The sequence below is a fragment of the Vulpes lagopus genome, chromosome 6 (assembly GCF_018345385.1).
Source record: "Vulpes lagopus strain Blue_001 chromosome 6, ASM1834538v1, whole genome shotgun sequence".
Taxonomy (NCBI): Eukaryota; Metazoa; Chordata; class Mammalia; order Carnivora; family Canidae; genus Vulpes; species Vulpes lagopus.
This window is the reverse complement of record NC_054829.1, coordinates 24480428-24504535: the sequence shown is the minus strand read 5'-3', so window position 1 is coordinate 24504535 and position 24108 is coordinate 24480428. Positions and strand designations below refer to the sequence as shown.

Here is a 24108-nt window from a genome sequence, read left to right as displayed (position 1 = left end):
GTCTGAGGACAAACACTCTACAGAAGGAAAGGAGCACAAAGACCAGCTCAGTCTTCTCAGATGGCAGAAGGCAGTGCCAGGGTACTCGCACTAAGCAATGTATTCGGAGTTCAAGACTGCCCCAGTTTCCAGTTACCTCTGCTAGTACGTATGAATGTGGAACTAAGACCAGAGTAATTAAGGACTTACACCTTAGAATAGGCTTTTACTGTTCTAGAAACAATCTTCCAGAAGATGAAATGATCCAAGATTCCCCAAAAATATTTATTTATACAAAGATTTTTGAGAGTAATATTTGTATTTGTCTTTATACCTCAGTCTATGTGTCTGGGGCCAAGTCATCGTGTGGCACATGTGCAACCTCCCCGCATGCCTCACCCGTTGGTAGCACCTGCTTCCAGGAACACCAGGTGAACCCAGGGTCTTGGGGGGTAGAGGCGAACCCATAATCCCCAAGACTGCACAGACCCAAAATCCAGACATGTGCACCCTGACCTGGAAGGTGTCTAGCCATACGTCCAAGAGGAAATATGATTGAGGAAGCAGGGGAGAGGAAGGACCCAGAGGGCAGACAGGAGGGCGTTAATTCCCACCCTCTGCTTCTGAGTTCAGCATATCCATATGGCCCAATATCGCTGATGGCCCGGGAACCACATTACCTGGATTCTTCTCCCCTGTAATGACCATTGGTGCTGCTGATTGCTGTTGAGAGGACAATTTGCAAAAACAACAGATTCATCCTTAATCCCAGGTAGTATGAGATAACGGTTCTGGGACTCTGTCTGGGTAACCTGTCTGAAAGAAAATGCTTGTCTTGTGTAATGTTCCAGATTCCCTAGAGCAGATGTGGGGCAGCGATGAGCAAATCTGACCTCAGAAGTGTCTTCCAGGCTGGCCCCGTCCCCGGCCATTCTCTGCCCTTCCTCCTCCCTAGGGTGTCCCAGATCCATGGCCGCATGATGTGTCACATATCCACCTGCCATCCCTCTTCGTCTGTCCCCATCACCTCTGTCTACATCACAGAAAATCTGTGTATTCTGAAGAGTTGGGCCTTCCCCTAACCAAACCCACACTTTCTTTACCACAGTGATTCTCAGAGCCAGCAAGAAGGAGAAATGTCCCGAAAGGGAACTTCCGTCTCAGCCCTTTGCCCGGAGCCAACGGGTTGTGGGCTCCAGGCCTCTAGGTGAGGTCTGTTGCTTTTGTTTCCCGAGGAGCAGGCAGTCAGGCAGTGGCAGTTCTCTGTCCTCTCTCTCTGTCGCAGGCAGGGTCTCAGCTACACTTACAGGACTTGACCACCATGTTAGAGAGCTGTTCCACCTTGGGGGTCCTCCCGACATAGTACAGGATGGTCAGAGGCTCCAAGTCCTGGGGCACGCAGCAGGGTGAGGCAGACGCTTCGGGATTCAGAGTGTTGTACAGTCCCAGCACCTAGGGAGGACACGTCATTTAGAGGGTGGCAGGCCAGGCCTGGGGCCTGGAGCCCTCCCCAAGCTCCGAGGGCCGCTCCAGAGACTGAGCAAGGGGCAGGTTGGCCAGCGATGTCCTTTCGGGTTGGGTACACATCTCTGCTTGTTTGGGTGTTTATCAGCTTAAGCCAATAGCAACTGCTGGGTGACTTTAAATGGATAATGAACTATTCTTTGCTGTTAAGAAACACTCCACTTCTGGGTTTCCTAGCCATAACTGGTCACTCTGGTCAGAAGGGGTCTCACCAAACACTGCTTTGGGCCATTTAGTAAGCGCCAGTGTAAGAGCCCCCAGACATTGCAGTAATCGTGAGCTATCAGGAAATGTGTTTCACAAATTCCTGCCCTATTTTTGATTCCCCTTGAGGGAAATAAAGGCAAGCTAGTTTCAAAGTCCTGACTTCCCCCATTCCCTCCCTTTCTCTTCCCATAGTTTCATGTCAGCTTCCTCGGGGTGCTTTGCCTTGCCTTCCAAAGTGACTTCTCTACATTCAAGAGGCTGGGATGACCAGAGTTCTTTCACTGATGGCAGAAGCCTTTCTGCCCCAACATCCCTTGCTAGCCGTGTGTGCACATCTCTGACACACAGGCTGTGGTGTGACAGTGAATTTCCAGAATGCTATGAGAGCTTTAGATACAACAAATAAAATGTCTGGTTGAAACTAGAGAAGAAACATCAAAGGGCAGAATGTGGCAAAGTAAGAGTCGGGCCAGATGAGAACCTTCAGCAAAGGGATTTTACTCGCCCCACATCATCATTCGCTCATTCAACATTCAGCCCTTCATGCATTTGTTGGAACGAGTGGCCCGGTGGGCTCAGCCCCAGGGCCCCACATGGCATGAGCCCCGCTGCATACCGTGCTGTGGGTTGTGTCCGCACTGCGGAGGTAGGGGCAAGGGCCTGAGCAGAAGTTGGCGTAGTAGCCCTTAGGTTCATGGACCCACTTCCAGCCCAGATCTTGTCGGAAGTCAATGTAGAGAGGGCGCACACAGCAGTTCTCCTCCAAATTGCTACAACAACAAAAACCATTTATAGTCAACCTAAAGGCAACTACCAATATAACATTTTAAAAATTTCACCGATGACCCTCCCTCATACTTTGTACCTAGAGTCCTTCCTGGTCACCCTAAGAGGTGGGCCAAATCAGCGGAATCCCAGGTTCAAGTGTATTGAGCAGTATATACCATAAAAGCATTTTTCTTGTGTTGAAGACCATGATCCCAAGGACATAACAGGCAGATACAGATGATGCATGAGGAAGAGAGAAAAGGCAAAGGTGGCCCTGCCCCCTTTTACATCCTAGATCAAAGCAGAGACATAAATTGCTTCACATAAAACCAAGCACTGAATGTTCTTAGCCAGCTCAGCTTTGTTGAGGTCGATTTTATTATTACCTTCCTAATGAACACCCAACGAGACCTGAACTCTCAGCTCATGCAGCTTACATACTACATTAGACAGTTTAGACCAAATCTGGAGGGCATTGAATCAAAATGAAGCATATCCTTCCCTTAGACTCGTGATTCACCCCAATTTTGATCACCAGGCCATCTCAACTCTGTTCCCTGCAGAAATCCATTTGGCAATGACCCTTGCCAAGTGGGCATCTGGCCTGTACTTCAATGTCTCCTGAGACCTAGAACTTCCTACTAAAATCTGACTTCTTGTGAGTTCCAAGGGTGAACCATGACAAACACTCTTGGCTGTCTATTCAAAAGCCATTCCTACTTCCCTTCTCCCTTGCCACCTCCCATTACAGAGTCTAGAGCACGAGATAACTCCTTTTCCTAGCCTCTCTCACAGGTAGGGGTGGTCATGTAACCCAGCAATGATCAATCACACATAAGGAGTAGTATGCAGAGGGTAGGGGCAAGTTTTCGCAAAAACAATCTATGCTTTATAAAAGTCACAGATGGAAGAGGAAACCCACCAGCTCTGCCTCTTCTCCCTTCTTCTTGTCATTGAACACGGAGAAGATACCTGGAGCTTTAGCAGTCACTGTGACCATAAGCAAGAAGGCAAAAGCCAACATGCTAAGCATGGCAGACCCAGAGAAAGAGGCTGTATTCCCAATGGCATGATTAGGCAGCCAGACCAACCCTTCTTGTGAACAAGGAATCCTTTCTGGTTCAGGCCACTGTTACTTGCAGCCAAGAGCATCCGCTCCTAACTGACTGAGCCGCACGCCAGCCTTCAGACAGTTGGCGACAACTGCATTGCCTCTAGTACACCTTCAAGCTCAACATCCCTAGTTCACTCAGTTGCTCCTTATAAGACATGGCTTTAGATCTAAAGGTTTCCTAATTCATTCTCCCCAGCTCCATCCAGGCATCCTCCTCTCCAGCCAAACTGATCCATTCATGTTCCTTCCTCCCCTACCCTCATCCCTACATGCCCAGACCTCACTCATCTGGGGAGGTTCAAATTCTGCACCCTTCTGAAGCCTTTCCTGCAGCCACAGGTGAACTTGATGCAGATTCTTAAAGCACTCTCTCCTTTGGACCTTCTCGTGGATGTGGTCATTCTCTACCTTTCAGTCAGTGCTGTGTGTGCTTGATCATCCCCCCATCCCTGCTTATAAATGAGGAACTCAATGACATAAGAGGTTCTTTCTTTTTCTCTCTTCATAGTGGCTACCTACTACTTCTGAATTAGTTCATTAATTTCTCCAGCTCAAATTCCCCTGGTACATGGAGACTGCCCTATTCCCCTTCCCCCAGGAGCATCCATGGACAGTTCACAAGGAACTGAGCACTTGGAAAGTTCTGCACGCAACTGGTGCAGGCACTCTGGAAAACAGTAATGGAGGGCCCTGAGAAAGTTAAAAATAAAGCTTCCCTATGATCCAGCAGTTGCACTACTAGGTATTCATCCAAAGATTACAAAAATACAGATTCCAAGGGGTACATGCACCCTGATCTTTAGAGCAGCTTTATCAACAACAAACTATGGAAAGAGTCCAGATGTCCACTGAAAAATGAATGGATAAAAAAGATGTGAAATATATATATGTGTGTATATATATATATATATATATATATATATATACACGTATATATAATGGAGTATTACTCCGCCATCAACAAGAATGCAATCTTGCCACTTACAACAACACAGATGGAGCTAAAGAGTATCATGCCTAGCAGATAAGTCAGAGAAAGATACAATATGATCTCATATGTAGAATTAAGGAAACAAAACAGGTGAACATGGGAAGGGGGAAAGAGGGAGGGAAGCAAACCATAAGAGACTCTTAACGACAGAGAACAAACAGCCTTGCTGGAGGTGGGTGGGGCTGGGCTAGGTGGGCGATGGGCATTAGGGAGGGCGCTTGTGATGAGCACTGGTGTCAGACGTAAGCGATGAATCACTAAACTTTACTCCTGGAACCAACCAATATTTCACTCTATGTCAACTCACTAGGATTTAAATAAAAATTGGAAGAGAGAGAGGGAGAAAAAAAAGGAAGTCCTGCATTCACCTCCCCCCACCAAAACACACGTCAGCGTACAGCACGGGCCCTACCGAGAGGCTTCGGCCAAGTCTGTCTAACCCAAGCCTCTAAGCGACGCTCTGCCCGCCCCCCCGCGGCCTTCCGCCAGGCTTGAAATCCTCTTTCCTGGAGATGTTTGTGAAGAGCATCCAGGACCCCGGGGTAGCACAGCCTGGGCCTGGGGCCCGTACACGTGGCCTCGGGGCTCCCGCTCGCCCGTGGGCCCAGGCTCACCGGAAGCAGTAATTGGTGTCCAAGGCCCGCTTCTTCCGCTGGCCGCCCTGGCCCGGGTTGTCCAGCCGGTGCGGGGGAATCATCATGAGGATGAGGTGAGGGTTGTGGTGGTCCTTCTGCTTCTTGAGGCGCCCTAGGTCCCCACGGCCGTGGTCGTCCTCGCTGTCCACACCTGCGGAAGGGAAGGAGGCGGACAATCTCCTGAGGGGGGCCGAGGGGCGGCGGGGTTCCTGGCCACCCGGCCACGGCCCAGGCCTCGGGCTGCCGTCGGGCTGCAGCTGGGGGCCGCGGCCTCACGGGGGCTCACGAGGCACCCGGGGTCGGGTCCCCTGGTGACCCCTGCGTGCCCGTCCTCCGGGACCAGACAGCCTTCCACGGTGCCTCCCGGGCTCAGGGGCCCATGGGCTTCTGGGAAGCACCCGCGGCGGCTAACACATTCCTCTGGGCTGTCCCTGTAGATTGAGACTTAGAATCTCGGGGTGCGAGTTCCCTCTTGTGATCTGAGTCGGTCAGCACGGCACAGGCGTCGCCCTAGAGCGGGCCACGTCTCCCTTGAAGATCACTGTGATGGAAGGACGCCTGGGCGGCGCAGCGGCTGAGCGTCTGTCGGCCCTGGCTCGGGCGTGACCCCGGGGTCCTGGGACCGAGTCCGCGTGGGGCTCCCTGCGGGGAGCCTGCTTCCCCCTCTGCCTGTGTCTCTGCCCCTCTCTGTGTCTCTCATGAGTAAATAAATCTCTTTTTTTTTTAAATCATGTTAATGGGAGCCCGAGGAACGAGGCAGAATAACCGCTAACTCGCACGTGCAGTACTAGTTTCCAAGCGAAGCTCCGACAAGATCGTGAGGCGTGTGATCCACAGATTAGCAAACAAACTCGGGGTGGCGGGTGGGACCCCTGCTATTTCATCCTGAAAGGGAAAGACTGAAGAGCGAATTAGTCTCAATTCCAAGGAGTTCTGGTTTGTGCCAGGCGGCTGCCGGCTGCTGTCCGTCACTGCCAAGGACAGGAACACCAGGAGCTTAATTTACATGGTGACAGAAGGGCCTTGAACCCCAGGAAAGGACACTAGGACCCAAAGACAAATGAGAGGCCTGAATCTAAGGTTCCCTTCTCTGAGAATCTTTTTTGTTTGTTTGTTTAAGATTTTTTTTATTCATGAGCAACACAAAGAGAGGCAGAGACAGAGGCAGAGGGAGAAGCAGGCTCCCTGCAGGGGACCCAATGCGGGACTCCATCCCGGGACCCCGGGATCACGACCTGAGCCGAAGGCAGATGCTTGACTGCTGAGCCACCCAGGTGCCCCCCTTTTCTGAGAATCTTTATGAACAAGATAACTGTTTACTAGGTGGAAGGATCTAGTCCTGACCTGTCCCGTAGCTAAGGACCCCAGAGGTCTTCTGAGCTCTGAGGTTCTGTGATTAGGATGCTGGATGCTTGGCTTTAAAAAGAAGGGGAGGGGGTGGCCTGAAATCAAGCCCGTGAAGGGGAAGAGGACTGCCCGGGCCTGGGAGCCAAGAGAGGCTGCATCTTTTCCCAGACAAGCCTCTGCCCTCAGGCTCTGGCTTGGTTGGTTCCATCTTGAGGAACCACCTGGCTCTGGGTGTGCCTCAGTTAATCCAAAATGGGACCGTGAGAGGAAAGAGAACTTCCCTGAAATCCAGAGACTGTCCAAAGATTGAGCGCCTCAGAAACTGACTGGAAAACCAGAAAGGACTCTCAACTGTTTCTCCATCGTAACACAAATACCCTGAGCCCCAAAGCAGTCATTCAAATCCAGATGACTCCTGGGTGGGAATCAGGTGGCCTCTGAGATATCTGAAAAGTTCAGTAGTCAGGACACCTGTATCTCTGGTCACCGCAGTTCACTTCTTCTAGGGAAGGGGAAGACAGCTACTATATGTGGAGCGTTTGTGGCACAGTGTTTTACGTTTGTTACCTCATTTAATTTGCGTGATAACCCTGTGAAAGAGGTATTCTCGTCTCCCTTTTACTGAGTGAATTCGGAGAGGTGGACCCATTGGCCTGCATGACCGCACCACCCTTCCCAACGTTACACTGTCTCCCAGATGCTAACAAATTCTATCTATAAACTGAAAGTCACACGCCTTGCCTTTGGAGCGAAGCAGAATTACTCTACTAGGAGATAGGTGGCCGTCTCTGTGAGGGAGTTTGGTTGCTTTCCTTGGGGCCTTGGTAGGGGTCTCCTGTTCTATGCCACCCCATCAGGTCCCCTCCACCTACTATACACATCCATTTTGTTACCTTTGAATTTGATTTCCATCACCTCATGGATGTTTTCCAGGATGTCTCCATTGGGCTGAAAGGTGTGACATGGACAGTGAATGCTGATTTCCAGACCTAAGTTGGACTCTGCAAAATAAGACACGGAATCAGTGAGAAAATTCTTTATGTGATGGGGAAGTGTGCCCATCACTGTGCACAGTGGGCCAGGGCCCTGCTCCAGCCAGGGCAGTCACAGGAGCTGAGAAATACTGAAGGTCACAGGGGACAGAGAGTACCACCAAACCTAGAGTGGACCTCCACATGTGTTACCACATTGCAGGTGTTTCTGTTGAACCAAAAAAAGGCATCAATTAAGGGGCATTATAAAGGAGAATTCCCCCTCTTTTTTAAAGCTTTATTTATTTGAGAGAGAGGGAAAGAATGCCTAAGTGTGTGTGTGAGAGCAAGGGGAGGGGCAGGAGGAGAGGGAGAGAGAGAATCTCAAGCAGACTCCCTGCTGAGTGTGGAGCCCCACAAGGGGCTCAATCCCAGGACCCTGAGATCATGACCTGAGCTGAAACCGAGAGTCAGATACTTAACCGACAGCACCACCCAGGTGCCCCGAAGGAGAAAATTGTCACCTGCCTACATGGGGGCAAAAGAATGAGGATATAGGAAGGGAGAAAAAAAAAACAGCCACCACACCGCAGAGGTGTTTGCTGGGCGAGGAGATATGCGAGCCAGCCTGCTGAGCACCGATGACGGGAGGGGGGGGGGGGGGGGGGCTCACTGAAGAACTGCGGAGTGGAGAGGCTGCAACTCAAAAGGCCACAAATCCCTCCAGATGGGAGGAAGATGGCAGAGTCTGAGCCCCAGGATTAGGAGTCAGGAAGCGATGCTAGAGGCGAGGCCACCTGCAGACCAACAGCAGAATCGGTCTGCGGGGAAGATGCCAGCCTTTCTACCAGGGCCATGACGGTGGGTATAAAGGGAGTGGTGGTTTGCAGAGGAGAGATGAAAATCACAGTGACCTTTGGCCATAGTTTCCTTCAGGGGTAAGGACAGAACGAGGTCAAAGTTACTTGGAAGTATCTTCTCTGGGAATCCCTGTTCACTTCATGGGCAAGCCGATGTGGATGGCTCACTGGGGGAAAACGAGCAGCTCGGGAAGACGTTGTGAAATCGGAGCACAGGCCGGAGGAACTGGCCGAGGGCCAAAGGCCCAGATGACACAAGCTCGGAGAGAACCAGCAGGAGGACATGTGGAGATGCCAGGGTTGCTGACAGAGACTCTGGTGTGAGAAGGCCAGCTGTGGCCCTTTCTCCTACTAGTGGTGCTGGGGCTACCAAAACTGGGGAAGCAAGGAACTTAGTAAAACGGGTTGAGTAAACTGGAGGGAGAGAAAAAGAAGAAGAAGAGAAACATCTGAACTGAATCCAGTAGTTTTGTGCAAGGAGACCAGAAAGGGTCTGGTGTTGTGTCAACTTTGGTGGGTTAAGAGGCAGCCAGGGCGGCTCTGTCGGCCCAGAGGCAGCAGCAGCAAGCTGTGGTGTAGGGAGGTCATGGGGAAGGGACCCCTGCGGGTTCGGGATCAGCATCTCAGCAAGCTGATTCACTGTGCTCCCTCATTCTGTGAGCAGCCAGGCTTGGGGCCACCCCGAGATCTTCTTGAAATCTGGTCATCAGGGAAAACACCAGAGTCCAAGGCAGCTCAGCACCCAGCCCATGCACAGAATGGCTCAAGCCCACAGGTTCTTCCATAAACTCCAGAAGCCAGTCTCATCTGTCCTGCTCCAAGCCAGGGCTGCCTCTCGGACCCACTGACACCTGCTGAGCTTGAAGACTCCTGTTCACACTTGCTGAGCTTGAAGACTCCTGTTCCAGAAGGTTAGCTCTTGTGGAGAGGGATGGGGCTAATATATAACAAGGAAGCCGATGCCCAGCCAGGGAACAAGGCGTGAATAGAGGCGGATGCCATAGGAGCACCATCTTCCTGGTTTAAGGCTGTTGAAGGAAGGAGCCGGGGTGGCTGAAATGGGCTACAGGGTGTACTTCCTATTACCCAGAAGGACTCACAGTAGGCCACAAGAGACCTGGAGTGGGCAAGTTCTGTGATTCTGTGAGTTAGAAAGTCAAGGTGCAGAGGCTCCTGGGTGGCTCATTCGGTTGAGCATCTGACTCTGGTTTTGGTTCAGGTCCTGATCTCACGGGCCATGAGATCGAGCCCCACATCAGGCTCCCCACTCGACAAGAGTCTGCTTGGATATCCTCTCCCTCTGCCCCTTTCCCTGTGCATGTACCCTCTTTCACCTGCTCTCTCAATCTCTCTCTCTCTCTCTCTCCCCCTCTCTCTCTCCTTTTTTTTTTTTAAGATTTTATTTATTTATTCATGACAGAGAGAGAGAGAGAGGTAGAGACACAGGCAGAGGGAGAAGCAGACTCCATGCAAGGAGCCTGACGTGGGACTCGATCCCGGGTCTCCAGGGTCACACCCCGGGCTGAAGGCGGCGCTAAACCACTGGGCCACTGGGGCTGCCCTCTCTCTCCAAAATAAATAAATAAATCTTTAAAAAAGAAAGAAAGTCAAGGGTGCAGATAGATGTGTGAGAGACAGTCAGGGTTAGGGGACAGGTGATAGTGGGAGATGGTGACCTGGCTCTGTCTAGGTAGACGACTCAGAGTGATGACAACAATCACCAGCTTTTGTGGAGCATTACATGTCAAGCACCGCTGTAAGACTTCGCATGCAGTAACTCATTCAATCTTTCTAATTATCCTACAAAGCAGGAACTGATTATTACCCACCCCCGTTACACAGATAAGGGCCCTGAGGCTAAGGGAAACCAAATGGATTGCCCAGGTACCCAGCCAGTAAGTGGGGAGCGCCAAGATCCAAACACCTGATGCCTGAGCCACACTCCTAATTATTAGAGACAATGAGGGACAAAGAGGGGGCAACAGAGACCACCAGGGAAGATGCCTTTGTTTTCCCAGTGTCCCCCCGGCCCCCGCCCCATCCTGAGCTATGATGCTGCTTGTGCTCCCTGCCCAGGCTGCCAGGGGATGTCTGGCTCTGCAACATGGAGAAACTGTAGACTGAGTGAAGCAAGAGCACAAGGGTGTGGGACCTGGGCCCCTCACTCCAGACAGGGCTCCAGCCAGCTCTGGGACCCAAAAGGCAAGCTGGCAACCCCGTGCCCAGTGGGCTCTCAGATGTCTGCTGAACGAATACAAGACCATATATGTGACTCAGTTTCCTCATCGGTCCACACTGCCAACTGCTCCATTTGGTGTCCATCTGCTGCCTGGTTTGGGGCCACGAACTCTGAAGAGACTCACGAGCTCTGCATAAGTAAAGGTCTGTGTGTGATTCCCCTGCGCAAGGCGGCAGGGCGCATCTGCCTGAGTGGGAACTGAAGGTTCCATGAAGAACTAACCTCAGAATTGGCAGCAGTGGGGATGGTGGGTGGGGGAACCCACAGGTTTTATTACGAAATTATCTTTTTGATGTCTCGAGGAAGATGGAAATCATTCTCAGCGCAAACTTCTCATTGAGCTCTGCAGCTGGGAAAATAAGAACTCCTTCAAGTGCCCAGGGCTTCAAAGAAATCCAGGTGGAGCTGATCAAAATCAGACAGGGAAGCTAAGAGATTAATTTCCCCAGCCTCTCCTCTCTGCAGCCATGTCAGGCTCTAGGAGGAGTGCTGTCTGAGTCAGAACTGCCAACTGTGCTGCCGAGGGCTGATCCTCGTCCTGTGGGTGCTCCTAGGCTTTTGCCCTTGTGCTCAGTAGGGGGGATAGGATGGAATGTCCAGGTATCCCTGGAGTTGCCCACGATAGGCTGGCTGAGCCACCAGGTAAAGCCCGTTCGGTGAGGACCTGCACACTCGGATGCCTGCAGAGCCCAGGCAGGTTAGCAAGCCAGCATAGCATGCTATGTGGGGACTGCCAGCCTCACTCCTGGGGAACATCGGGGCCTGGTAGGGCCTATGGGGCCATGAAGAACATACACCCCACCTCTCCTCATCTCTCATGGATCGTCACCAGAAAATGTTCCGGTTTCTCTGGAAAATCCAGAAGTCCAGGTTTTTTTAGTGAATCTCCTGACTTTAAAAATAGAAACTGTTGACCATGACTTAAATGTAAAACATTATTTAGGCCAAGCCTTAGTGACTTGACCCCAAAACATCAGGACAATTTTCTCAAAACATCTAGGACAAGAAAAGACCCACCTGCTCCTGGGACTCTGGACATCAGCATGCAGATGGACGGTGCCCCTACGGCAGCTGATGATAGAATAAAACTCCAGGCAAGACAGGGAGAAGGGACAGATGGACCCGCCACAGGCGCCCCCTCCCTTCCGAGCATCAGTCCAGGCAGTACCCCAAAGCAAAGAAGGAGAATAACAGCAAAGAATGGTGGTGCCAAGGAGACTCCAGTTCTGATCCAGGCTGATGACCCTGGCCAAGTCACTCAACCTCTCTGGGCCTCAGTTTCTTTATCTGACATAATAAAAGCTTACTCTTGTGTGACAGGATAAAAGCCATGGAGCTCTCTCAAATACATCTGGTCCCTAAAATGGCTCTATGAGGTATGCAGGGAAGGACCCATTACCTGATTTTCCAGGTGAAACACAGCAAGTGGGCCAGATATTTGGGACATGTGACATTTGATATGCATACTGGACAGCTCTCCTTGGATAACCACCAAGCTTTCAAACTTGGTTGGACCCCAAGAGAACCTGCTCCCAAACCTGCTCTTCTTCTAATCTTCCCCGTGCCAGTATGTGTTACCACGACCTCAGAAGCCATCCCAGACGCCCCTGTCCTCACACCCCACACCTAACCAGCCCATCCCCTGGGCTAGACCTCCAAGATAGACAACAAATCCATATCATCTCCATGCCCATGGCTACCACGCTAGTTGAAGCCCCCATGGCTCTCATCTGGGCTCCTGTGATGGACCCTAGCTGGTTTTCCTGCTCCTTCCTCTGACTTCATGGAAATCAGAGTCTTTTTTTTTTTCTTTTAAAGATTTCATTTATTTCAGAGAGAAAGAGAGCACTCAAGAGAGTACGAGTGGGGGTGGGGAGCAGAGGGAGAGGGAGAAGCAGACTCCCAGCTGAGCAGGGAGCACGACTTGGGGCTCAACCCCAGGACCCTGGGATCATGACCTGGGCTGAAGGCAGACAGGTGCTCAACCAACTGAGCCACCCAGGCACCCCCAGAAGTCTTTTAGAGATAAATCATTTTATATCCCAGCCCTGTTTATAATACTCCAGGGCTTCTTGTCACACATTGAGTAAGTCCTAAAACCTGACCATGGCCTTCCAGGTCCAAAGTCATATGGCCTCAGCTAACTCAGGCCCCCCCAGCTCTCTCCATTCCCCCCACATCAGCCTGTGTGCTGCTGCCAGAACAAATCATGCCTGCTGCCGCCTGGGGGCCTGGGCCTCACCACCTCCTCTGCCCGGCACATCCTTATTGTAACCTTCCCACGCTGGCCCTTCTCATTACTCAGACCTGGGTGCACACATTCCTGCTCACAGAGGGCTTCCCTGAGCACTGCATGTCGGACCCCACCCATCATTACCACAGCTCTCTATCTCTTGGAGTACTCACCACCGAGGTTCCTATTCATCAATACATTTTCTTGTTTATTGAGTGTCTCTACCCCCCCCCCCCCCCCAGCCGGAACAAAAGCCCCATGCGATAGGGACCTCATGGGTCTGGCTCACTGTTGCATCCCCAGGGCCTGGCTGAGCGAGCATCTGCATAAATAAATACTGGTTGAGTGAATGAATGAATGAATGAATGAATGAGGGACATGGCGAGCCGGTGGCGCAGCCAGGGCTTGAACCCAGACCTGTGACTCCTCTAGTTTTGTTCTCTTTCTTCTATTTCGTGAATGACCAAGGGACCTGAGGTTCCTTCCAAAAATACTCAAGACTAAGAGTCCACCTACCTCTTCGCAAGAGCCATTCACGCACAGTGTCAGTGACGTCAAAAGACAGCCACTCGGCGGTGCCCCGGGTGGGCAGATTCTTGCCGCCGATATAGCGCTGTTTGGCGATGTGCTCGTCGGGCCGGAGTATCTGGAGGGCAGAGAAGGGAGTAAGTACCCCAGGCCGGGACAAGTACCGCGGCATATGTCACAATGCAGGAGGACAGGTGAGTGGAGCAACAGGAAACTAAAACTCCCTGAAGGCTCCTGCAAGCCCTGTAGTGAACGTTCCCATCCTCACCGGAACAGACAGATTCAGAAAGTTCGAGAAGGCAGGATTCACACCCAGGGCTGCTGAACTCTGCACGGGAGGAGAGGCCCGAAATGGTAGAGGGGCTGGCTCTCCCGCGTGTGTGTCTTCTGTTCCGGGAGGGGCTCACCTGGAAGAGCTCGATCCTCTGCTCGCTGCGCTTGGAGCTGGGGTTGGGCACCCGCAGGACCCGGAATTCTGCCCGGAATAGGTTGGTTCCATTTTTCTCCACTGAGGACACATTGAAGCGGAAAACCTTGGAGGTGATTCCTTTGGGGCAGACGGCCAGCTCATCTAGGAGATCAAGCAAGCGAGGAGAGGTACGGTGGGAATGAGACCCAGAGGAGCCAACGTGCTGCCCATGGACACTCACCAAGTGGCCAAGGTCCCACCCATGACCTCCCTAGAGGCTCGAGGCCTCAGGCCTAAAGGTGGAGATGGGAGGAAGCTCTTGGTGGCCCTGGAATCACACCACAGGCCTGAGCCAGGAGTAGGGAGACCTGGGAGCCCCAGGACATGGCGCCAATGACCGGCCATCAAAAGCAATCACCCCTCTCCCAAGGCCTGGACATCTCATCTCCGGCAGGCCCTCCAGGCTGCCTTACTACTCTTAGAAAACACAGATCCTCAAAAAACCGCAACAAATCCCCCTAGCAGTTTAATCATCTCACAGCTGGCTGACCCGTTCCTGTGTTCCTTCGGCATTCATTCATCCATGACATGTGTAGTAGTAAGCGCATACTGTGTGCCAAGCATAGTGCTGACGCTGGGAAGCAAAAATGAAAAGACATGACCCTGCCTTCAGGAGATTCATATCCAGGGGAGGATATTAATACAAAGACTCAAACAGCAGGACCAGCAGGAAGGTGTTGAGGGCTTTTGGAGAAGCTGGGGGGTTGCTGCAAAGAGATCAGAGTAGGGAGACAGCAGGGAGCACTTGAGGGAAGAGGGACCATTTGATCTGGGTCCTGCAGGAGGAAAGGGTTTGAGGGTGGAGAGGAAGAGGATTTTTCATGGAAGGACTGCTGGAAACAAAGCAGGGAGGGGAGGAGATGAGTGAGAGGACCTGAAGCAGCCTGGTGAGGGCCCCCAAGACGAGGTCAGGACAGCAGATTGGGGTCTGCCCACGGGGAGGCTGACCTGTCAGACTGAGAGGTTGGAGTTTATCCCATTAGCAGTGGGGAGCCATGGAAAGTGTTAGAGCCGTGCAGGGACATCATTAACACCCCGTTCTAGACCCATCGAGGCAGCACTGGTATGGCAAAGAGCCCACATCTGAGGCCTGGTGGAGCCGCAGATGTTTCTTCAGACAGGGCCGGGCCATCCCCATCGGCTCCTTTCTAAAGGTTTCTGTCCTTGACAGCACATGCTATGCCAGCCTCTGTCACCCTGCCGGCCTCTTCGTCCCTGTCCACAAGACACAAGGCAGCAGATGCTCTTTCCCACACCTCAGGGCCAGACGAAGAGAAAAGAAAGAGCCAGTCTTTTTCTCCTGTACACTTTACAACCTCAAGGTCTGAGCAGCATTAACACCCAGAGAAAAACTTTCTACACAAATGGTAACGATAGCCAGAACTTGAAATTCAAGCCCATAGACCCAGATTCCACACATAATGGACATGGCTGGAATGAGCTCATAATCACCCCGAGGGATGGTGTAGGAAGTCACGGACAAGGCGGGAAGGATCAGAGGCCTGGAAACAAGCAAATGCGCTACTGATCTTTAGGAAAGGATGAGTGAGTGTTTTTGGAAATTGCCATCTGGTGGGCCTGACACTGATTCTTAGAAAATTAATGGAACAGATGTTAGGAAAACAAATGTGTGAATGCCGGCTAATGAAGCCCTGATTAATAACTGGCTTTGAAAGAACAAATACTGCCAACTCTTCCCTCAACCATGTCAGATAGAACCAGAGAGAGGCATCAGTGATAGCAATTTAATTTTTCAGCTTGCCAGTTTGGAAGCCTCTGGACACGGAGAAGCTCGTGGACTGGCAAGTACTGACACACTTGGTTCTCGAAGGAGCTGTCATCAGTGTAGCTTCAGTCATAACAGCACCTCCAGTAACTGCTGAAAGATGGAATGAAGTTTGTCCATGTTGCTGTGGAAAGGAAAAATGGAACAGAAATGGCACGTGCCAGTAAGCAGAGTCAGAAGGGGGTCAAGACAGCGGGAGGCCAGGATACAGGGGCAGCAATGAGCTCAGAGGGTCTTCAGGACACCCTTGTGACCATCGTTCCTTTGTTGCTTCCAGCCCATCGATCAGAATATCTGTTCCCTAAGATGGACTCCTCTTGGTGGGAACTTCAAGGAGATTTCAGGGAGGTGGGAACGATCTTTTTTTTTTTTTTAAGATTTTATTTATTTATTTGATAGACAGAGCATGAGCACACAAGCAGGGGGAGGAGCAGATGGAAAGAGAGAGAGGCAGAGAATCCCAAGCAGACTCTGTGCTGAGCAGAGAGCCCTATGTGGGGCTCCATCTCATAACCCTGAGATCAGGACCTACCTGAGCTGAAACCAAGAGTCGGATGCTCAACCCACTGAGCCATGCACATGCCCTGGGAAGGGTTATTATTATTTTTTTAATCACTGGAACCTACAGATTTCTAGCAGAGTTAGAGGGACATTAGGGTTCATCTAGTACAACCCTCTTCAGGTGAAGAATCTGATGTCCAGAGGGGTGTTGGCCAGGCCACACATAAATTAGTTGATGCAAGCAAACTGACACTAGCAAATAAAGCTCAGACATAATTACTAGTGATTACAAGAGAACTGCCTAGGAGAGAAAAGAAAACGTAAATATAATCTTCTTGGCAATTAAATCCACTGAATAATGATGATGTTTTAATAATTTGTGGACTGAGAGTGTAAATAAACCAACTGTACTAACACCACCTTACATTTTACAGAGCTCTTACCAACTCACCTGACCCTCTAACAATCCTTGAGGAGAATGAGAATAAGTCAAATTTACCATTTTACAAAGGAGAAAAATGAGCGTCAAGAAAGTTAAAGGACTAATCCCAAGGTCACGCAGCTGGTGGGTGGCAAAGCTGGTATTTGAGCCCAGGTCTTCTGACCACCCCTCTTTTACTAAAGTGGGACCTCTGGAAGTTGGGATGGGTCCCAAGTGATCATCTAGTGGAGTCACAGTTTCACCAACAAAATCAAAGCTCCCATGAAGTGGGCCTAGAGTAGCAGCCTAGGCCTAAGGAACAGCCAATTCCTGCTAAGTTCTGTGGGTCAGCCATGCTTCTGCAGGATGCTAGTATGACTCAGGGCTGGACTAGAGGGTCCACCTTTAAAGTTAAATCATGACTATGCAAAAAATATTTATATTGATGGAGACCATTTTCTCTTTTTTTGCTATAGGGAGAGAAAAATAAGCAAAGAATGTTCATGTAGCGTATTCATGAACAAAATGTGGAAACAGCTGACTATGTTTCGACCATGCCCTGTAAAATGTTTTCCGACACCAGGGCTCCTAGATGTGCCTTTGCTTGTATCCATCATTTCTGCCTGTAAAATCCTGCTGGTCCCAATGACGACATACATACACTGGTTCTGTGCTGCTTCTTCACCCTGGCTGCACATTAGAATCATCTGGAGAGCCTTAAAAATAGGTGACTACCTTGGAGTGGGTGGGTCCAGAACTAGCTTTCTTTCTTTCTTTCTTTCTTTCTTTCTTTCTTTCTTTCTTTCTTTCTTTCTTTTTCTTTCTTTCTAAAGCTCTCCAGATGATTCTAATGTGCAGCCAGGGTTGAGAACCACAGTTTATAGTGCTCTGCAAAGGGTACCATGGCTTCCAGATGTCCTGGAAGTTTGAGAAACTACACTTCGATGGTTTAACCTGAAATAGGTTGGCCTTTAAATGTACTAGACATGCAGTTTGGCCAATGCATCTTTTTTTTTTTTTTTTTTTAAACTTTGAATTAGAAGCCCATCAAGATTTTAAGCCCAGGTTCAAAATTGGGAATTTTCACAAAAAAATCCAGATTCTCTGCTCTTCTGGGAAACAGCAAGGTCCAGTCAAGCTGGACCCACATTCCCAAATGCAAAAATTACCAGGAACCGGGCAGCGGGTGCCCTCTTTTACCAGGGCATGGGCCCCTCTGGCTCCCCCCACCCCCCATCAGCTTCCCACACACCCTCAACCCCAAGGCCAAGTGTCCTGTATGCTTTGGCCTGGTGCTGGTGCTGAGGCTTTTCTTCCACATCCTTTGCATTAGCTGGCTGGCTTCTGTGGGCACCATGCTTGCAGCCCCTTAAGGAAAGGTGTTCACCTAGTACATGGAGTCTTAAGCTTCGGTGGCCTTAGGAATCAATGGGGCACTTTTCAGAAATACAGATTCCCCAGGACCCCACCCGCAGATTCTGATTCTGTAAGGGTGAGGTTGGCCTGGGAATCCACATTTTTCACACTCATGTAGCCCCTGGACCATTCTTGGAGAAACACTGACCTAGCATGCAGAGGGTATTGGCACACAGAACGAATGAGTTCTGGGGATACAAAATGTCTTTTAATTTTCAGAATGAGCACAATCTAAATGTAGCATCCAGGAAAGAAAGGCTAACATATCAAGTTTTCTCTCTGCTCAGGATATCTTAATCTGCCGGCTGTCTTAGCGCCACCCTTGGATGAAAACAAGAGTCTCCAGCCAGCCACAGATAATTACAAGAGAGAAGTTAAAACGACACCCACACTGGTGATATGTTGATAACAGGGATGACAAAGGAATGGAGAAGGCTGTGTCTCCCCCCACCCCCACGACCACGTGTGTCAGAGAGAGCCTCTACATAGCCAACTCCTGGTGAATTATAAAAGGATTTACAGAGTCTTGCCTTCCGTGCGGAGACTGTTGAATCATCCCAGATGTATACACAAAATTGTTTCAGCTGCAAGACAGTTTGGAGATGATCTCTGACTTTACAGATGAGAAAACTGGCCTCAGAGAGATGACCTGCCCAATGCCACCTGGTGTGGCTACTTAACCAGCTCGAGCCTCTTTGTTAGACAAAGAAAACCCTTTGGTTGAATTTGGGAGAACATCTGTGGTGGTGTGAATCTCCTGGCCATAACAACAGGCGGAGGCAAGAAAGGACACACCCAGTGGTCCCTGGGCAGTCTGCCCCCAGGGTTACTAAGAGCTCCTACCCACCCACCCCCCACTTGGTCCAATAAGTGATTTATTTGTGCTGTAAATCAAAATGCTATTGAAGCCTTAAGGTTAAAGATGGGACTTAACAACGCTTGTTTGACACACTGGCATTAGTGCCTAACAATGTGCATTGTGCAGACAAAATGTTCAGGTTAGAATCCCTGCTCTTTGAGGCAAATTCTTTAGCTGATGCAAGTTTTTGCTTCTGAATCAGGGTCCCTATCTGACAGGGCAGAGCCAGGGGACAGGCCCTCTCCTCTTTGCTCACCTTGGCACCCTTTCTCCTGCACCACTGGAAATTATTCCTTGCCACACTTCGCCCTCCAGACTCCCCAATCCCCTTGCGCCACCTCCAGCTGTTGCTCCCCTCTAGGGAGCAGGCTGGCTGGGAATGATGACATGTGGAAGGGAACGCGATCTCATCACTCCCCCAGAAGCTCTGGCACCCAGAGCCTGCCGGCATCCCCCCACAGACCCAGTGGCTCTCCTGGCCAGGCCCTCACAAGCTCAGGACAGGCTTCCCTTGCACCGAGCCTCTGAGGCCGGCCTTCCGCTCCTGCTCGGCATCTGCCCACTGCCTTCTTTCTAATTAGCGTGTCTTCTGCATCTGCCTCTCCAGGGCTGGCTCAGCACCTGACCAGCTGCAGGGCGGGCCCAAGCCATGTCTGCTCAGCCTCTGTGTCACCTCCAACAGCTGCAGAGAGTCTGGGCCCGCTTCCTGTTTGCACCTGCGAGCCTCTGTGGCATCACCCGTGTCCCACGGGGCCCTGGCTCCTCCAGGATATCCCACAGAGCATCCTGCTCCCTGCACCGGATTTGCTCCCAGCCTGCTTAGGCTCTGTGGCCCCTGGGCCACCCCCGAGCTGCCACAGTCGCCAGGTCCCGGTGCTGCTGGCAGAGCTGCACAGCATTCGCGTGCCGTTGCCCTGGCTTTCCCCAAGGCTGCCCGCTATCTGTGCCCTGAGTCTCTGTACGAAACTGATGTCCCCGGCGCCTCGATGCCCTCGCGTGCACCTGGCCCATTCATTCTCGGTGTGGCATTCCAGGCTGGATGGGCCCTGGTGACTCAGAGTCCCTCCTCCCTGGGACTCCACCTCCTGACCCGGATCCTTAAGGTCCGATTCCCTCTCCCTCACCCTGGGCTCTCTTCAGACCTCTCCTGCAGGCCTCAGCTTTCTATATCCGAGCCCACGATGTCCTGACTTGGTGGTTGCCCAGGGTTTGGGGGTTTTAGCCATCCTGGTGCTGGTGTCTTTGGAAACCGTAGGCCCTGGGCCGACCAGAGCCAGCCCCACCTGGAGGAGGCCGGGGAGGGTGCGCCCAGCTAGGGTACTAACTCTTGCCTCATACTCAGGCTTCCGCCCCACACGGTAGCCACATCCTAGGCAAGGCGCTCCAGGCCGCCACCGGAAACGGGAGTGGGAACCCCTGGCCAGTAACCACAGGCTCCTGGAGCTGGCATGGGCCAGCTCCCAGTAGGGGCTTTTGCACCTTCAGCTAGAGCTGCTCCACCCACTAGCCACCTACTCCTCTTCCTTCTCTTTAGCCAGCTTCCTTTCAACCCCTGCAGTGCCCCCCTGGCCCCCCGCACCCAGCCTGCTTCCTCCCACCCTTCCGCCCCTACTCCCCACTGCCAGGTGAGCCAGGGAAGAGGTAGTCAGGGTGGCGAGGACACCTGCTGGTAGGAAAAGCAAACAGAACTGCTCCCAGAGTCCCTGGCCCAGAGTGGCTCACATTCCTCCTTCTCGGGCTGTCAGTTTCTCAACATCTGCCAAATCTCTCTCTCTTGTATTGAGGTTTTTTAAATGTCCGTTCAGTAAACACACATGACTTCCACACGTGTACAAACACACACACAGACGTCTCACCCAGAAGCCTCCCAGCTTCTCGGCACAGACGGGAGCCTCCTGGGAGGACACACTCCCAGACACATGTCCTCTCTGCACCCACAGCCACACCTCCCACCCACTCTTCCCGTGACACGCAGACACAGAAGGGCGGCCAGCAATCATCTACACGTCCAGAGCCACAACCCTGCTTTCCCCATGTCCACAGGCCTGGAAGACGCCCATTTTGAGCACATGAATCTGTCTACTGTACAAAGCCAGATTGCACATCGGCCGCAAGCACATGCACATGAGGGCATAGGTGCGTACCCTTCAGTCATGCTCACGGCTCCCGTGGGTCACGTGTGTGGCAGAGACGGAAGGGCCTAGATGGCAAGAGGCTGCCTCTTGCCTGGGATTCCAAAAGCTTGACAGACATTACTCTGGGGCAGGTATACCCTTCTTCCCAAGAACTGGAAAAACTAAACCAAAGACGTGTCACAATGAGTTGTGAAAACAAGGGAGAAGAGCGAGATCTCCAGACTCGTGGGGCCATCAGGGCTTTCAAGAGAACTGGCCCCTGTCCCTCTGGGGCCCCCCTGTGCTCCCAGCTACCTACCCCATCACACGTGCCAGAGCACAGATGTTAACAGAACAGCCTGATGTAATTCCACAGGAAAATCAGTCAAGGATGTGATGTGAGTTCAGCAAGCCACTCAACTCCAGGGCTCCGGGCCTCCCAGAAGCACCGGGCTCTTACCAGAATGGCTCTGTCTCCCTCCGCACCCACCTACCCAGCCCCTACTGGGCATCGCACCTCCTGAGCCTCGGTGTGGGTGAACCCCAGGGCACCCTGCTCTCAGGCCACTGCAAGCGCACCGCCCGCCCCCCCTGCTCCGTAGACTCCCTGCTCCAGCTCAGACCCTTCGGAGCAGACACCCCAGCAAGAATTTGGACTTACTGTGCTCCGCCAGCCCCTGGATCATGTCGAATTTATGGATTTCTTTGGCATAGTACTCCGACTCGGTGTTTTCCTGAGTACAGCTGTCCTCCCTCTCTCCCTGCATCTCCTCCAGCAGCTCCCGGGTGCTGTTGTAAAGGGCCAGGACCTGGTAGGGGACGTGGGTCATCACCGATGGCTCGGGGGGACTGGTGAGTCTGAGTTTGCTCAAGATCTGTCCCCTAATGGCTTCCACCCTCTTCTTCTTGATGTGGCCAAAGTCCAAGGTGGTGCAAGTGGACAGAGAGAGGCTGACCGTGGCAAAGTTCAGCAGGGCCAGGACCACCAGAGCCCTTTGCAAGTGCATCTTCATGCGCAAGCTGGGGAGAGAGGCCGGGGGGCTGCAAGGCCTGGCGAGGAGGAGACCCCAGCAGTCGTGCAGAAGGAGGGAGGAAAACCGGGCGGCCTCCCTAGATCCCGAAGACTGAGGCTTGGCAAGAAGGTGCATGAACTCACTGCACTGTGAGAGCTTCAGGACTTCCAGGAAGCGCTGGCAACCCTGAGCACGAAGAAGCCGACTGTGCGCCTTGTAGCTCTGGGTTTCTTCTCCATGTGTCTAAACAGGTTCTGCTGGGCTCTGACTCCCAGCAGGCCAGGTGGAGGGCAAGCAGAGGGCTGGGAGGGGTGGCAAGGCAGCTGGGAGTGGGAAGGGAGCTGGAGTTTTTCCTTAGGTAAAAATAAATAGAGCGGATATCTGATATTGCCAAATGTCGCTTGGCGATGGGGAGAAAGTGGGTATTTTAAAGAAGGAGCAGAAGGACCATGGCTGGGTCCCAAAATCAAAATCCTCGCCTTGCCCTGAAGGAGGATAAGAAAAGAGAATGGAAAAGAAAAGGAAAAAAAAAATGTTTAAAAAAAAGTCAGATCACCAGTGAGTAGGTGGGGAGAGGCAGGGCCCGGCTGCGCTGGTCCAGCTAAAGGTGGGGGCAGCGCAGGACACACTTGTCTCTCGGGCACACCATTCATGCTTTCTCTTTTGTTTACACTTCCCCGGGGGCTTTCTAAATGACTTTGTTCACGCTGCCTCTCCTCTTCATTGGCTGGGAAGTGGGGGTATGTGTAATTGGAAGGCAGAGAGAACAGGCCCCTGGAGAGCAGCCCCAATAATCCACTTGGACGCCCAGGGTCACCAGCACCTCGGCTTGTCTTCTCCCTCGGCCATTGCTTCTGTTCCCTGCTTCTCTTTAAAAAATAAAAAGGAAGAGAAAAAAGAAAATAGCAGCCAGTTCCCTGCACGCCTGCTCCGGAAAGCTGTTATTCCTTCTTTCTCAGGCTTCTTCGCCTATCTCTGCCTCCCCTGTCCTGCTCATTCCCTTGGCCTTGGCTTTATGCTTTCCCTCCCTTCCTCTCCTCGCTGCTTCTCCCTCTCCCTCTCCCTCTCCTTCTCCCTCTCCCTCGCTCCCTCTCGCTCCTCTCCCTCTCCCTCTCTCGCACACACATGCACACACACTGCTTTCTCTATTTCTCTCTGCTGAAATTTTATACCTCCCTCCCATGACGTCTCTGGCCCGGGTGGGGGAGGGAGGGACCAGCGCACGCAGCCTCCTTTGCTGCACGATTTTAATGTTTTAAACAGGCACAGGAAAAGCCGAGCCCATTTGAAAAATACTTTGCGAGTCCTCTCGTTCTACGTGGTAACTGAACTTTTTTTCCCCTCTTGGAGTCACTCCTGCTACACGTTGACTGTTTTTCTGGAAAGTTACTCCGACGAATCCCTTCCCTCCTTCTCCCCCAGCTCCGTCCTGCTCCCGCCAGCTGTCAGGCCTCCTCTCCGGGCCCCGGCGCACCACCAGCCCCTGCACCAGCGCCGCCCCCCGCACCCCAACCTCGCCCCCGGCCGCCCCCGGGCCCGGCTGCGCACCGGGCAGGGGCGCGCGCGGGGCTGCGCAGGCGCGGCCGTGCCCCGCCTCGGGGGTGCGGGGTGCGGGGTGCGGGGTGGGCGGGGGGCGACGCCCGGCCGGGGAGCCGGGGAGCCGGGGAGCCGGGTCGGAGGTGGGCTGGGCTCCGCGGCGCTGCCGGCCCCGACCCTCCCTCCACTGACAAGCCTGGAGTCGGGCGGCGGGCTGAGGCTTGGAGATGCTCCAGGGCCATTGAAAATGGTGGTGTTTTCCGGCAGATCGAGGGTGCCCCCTGGCGAGGCGAGGGCGCCAGTGAAGGAGCGCGGCGGGCCGGGGCCGGGACGCCCGGGAGGGTGGGCTGGGGGCTGGGGGCTGGGGGCTGCGGGATCGAGCCCCGAGCCCGGGGCGCGGGCGCGGGGCGCGGGGCGCGGGGCGCGGGGCGCGGGGCGCGGGGGGCGGCCTCCTCTCGGCCCGGCGTGCGCACAAGTGCACCTCTCTCTTCCCGGGGCCCCGCTCGGCAGCCGCTCTCCCAGAAATGTCCTCCAGATGTTCGCAGCCTCCCTCCCCGCCGCGGGCTCCGCGGGGAGCTGCGCCAGCGAGCGCGCAGT

General features: G+C 52.7%; 1 protein-coding gene across 1 annotated transcript; it reads right to left on the bottom strand.

Moving 5' to 3' along the window:
- Positions 1-250: 250 nt before the first annotated feature.
- On the bottom strand, positions 251-23521 carry TGFB3 (transforming growth factor beta 3). Its single transcript, XM_041758924.1, has 8 exons — positions 23148-23521; positions 21624-22460; positions 13804-13967; positions 13385-13514; positions 7459-7566; positions 5198-5369; positions 2327-2480; positions 251-1431 (listed from the first exon to the last, which is right to left on the bottom strand). Exons 2-8 carry the CDS (start codon positions 22108-22110, stop codon positions 1273-1275), a joined length of 1374 nt encoding a protein of 457 aa, XP_041614858.1. The 5' UTR covers positions 22111-22460; positions 23148-23521; the 3' UTR covers positions 251-1272.
- Between the last annotated feature and the right edge of the window lie 587 nt (positions 23522-24108).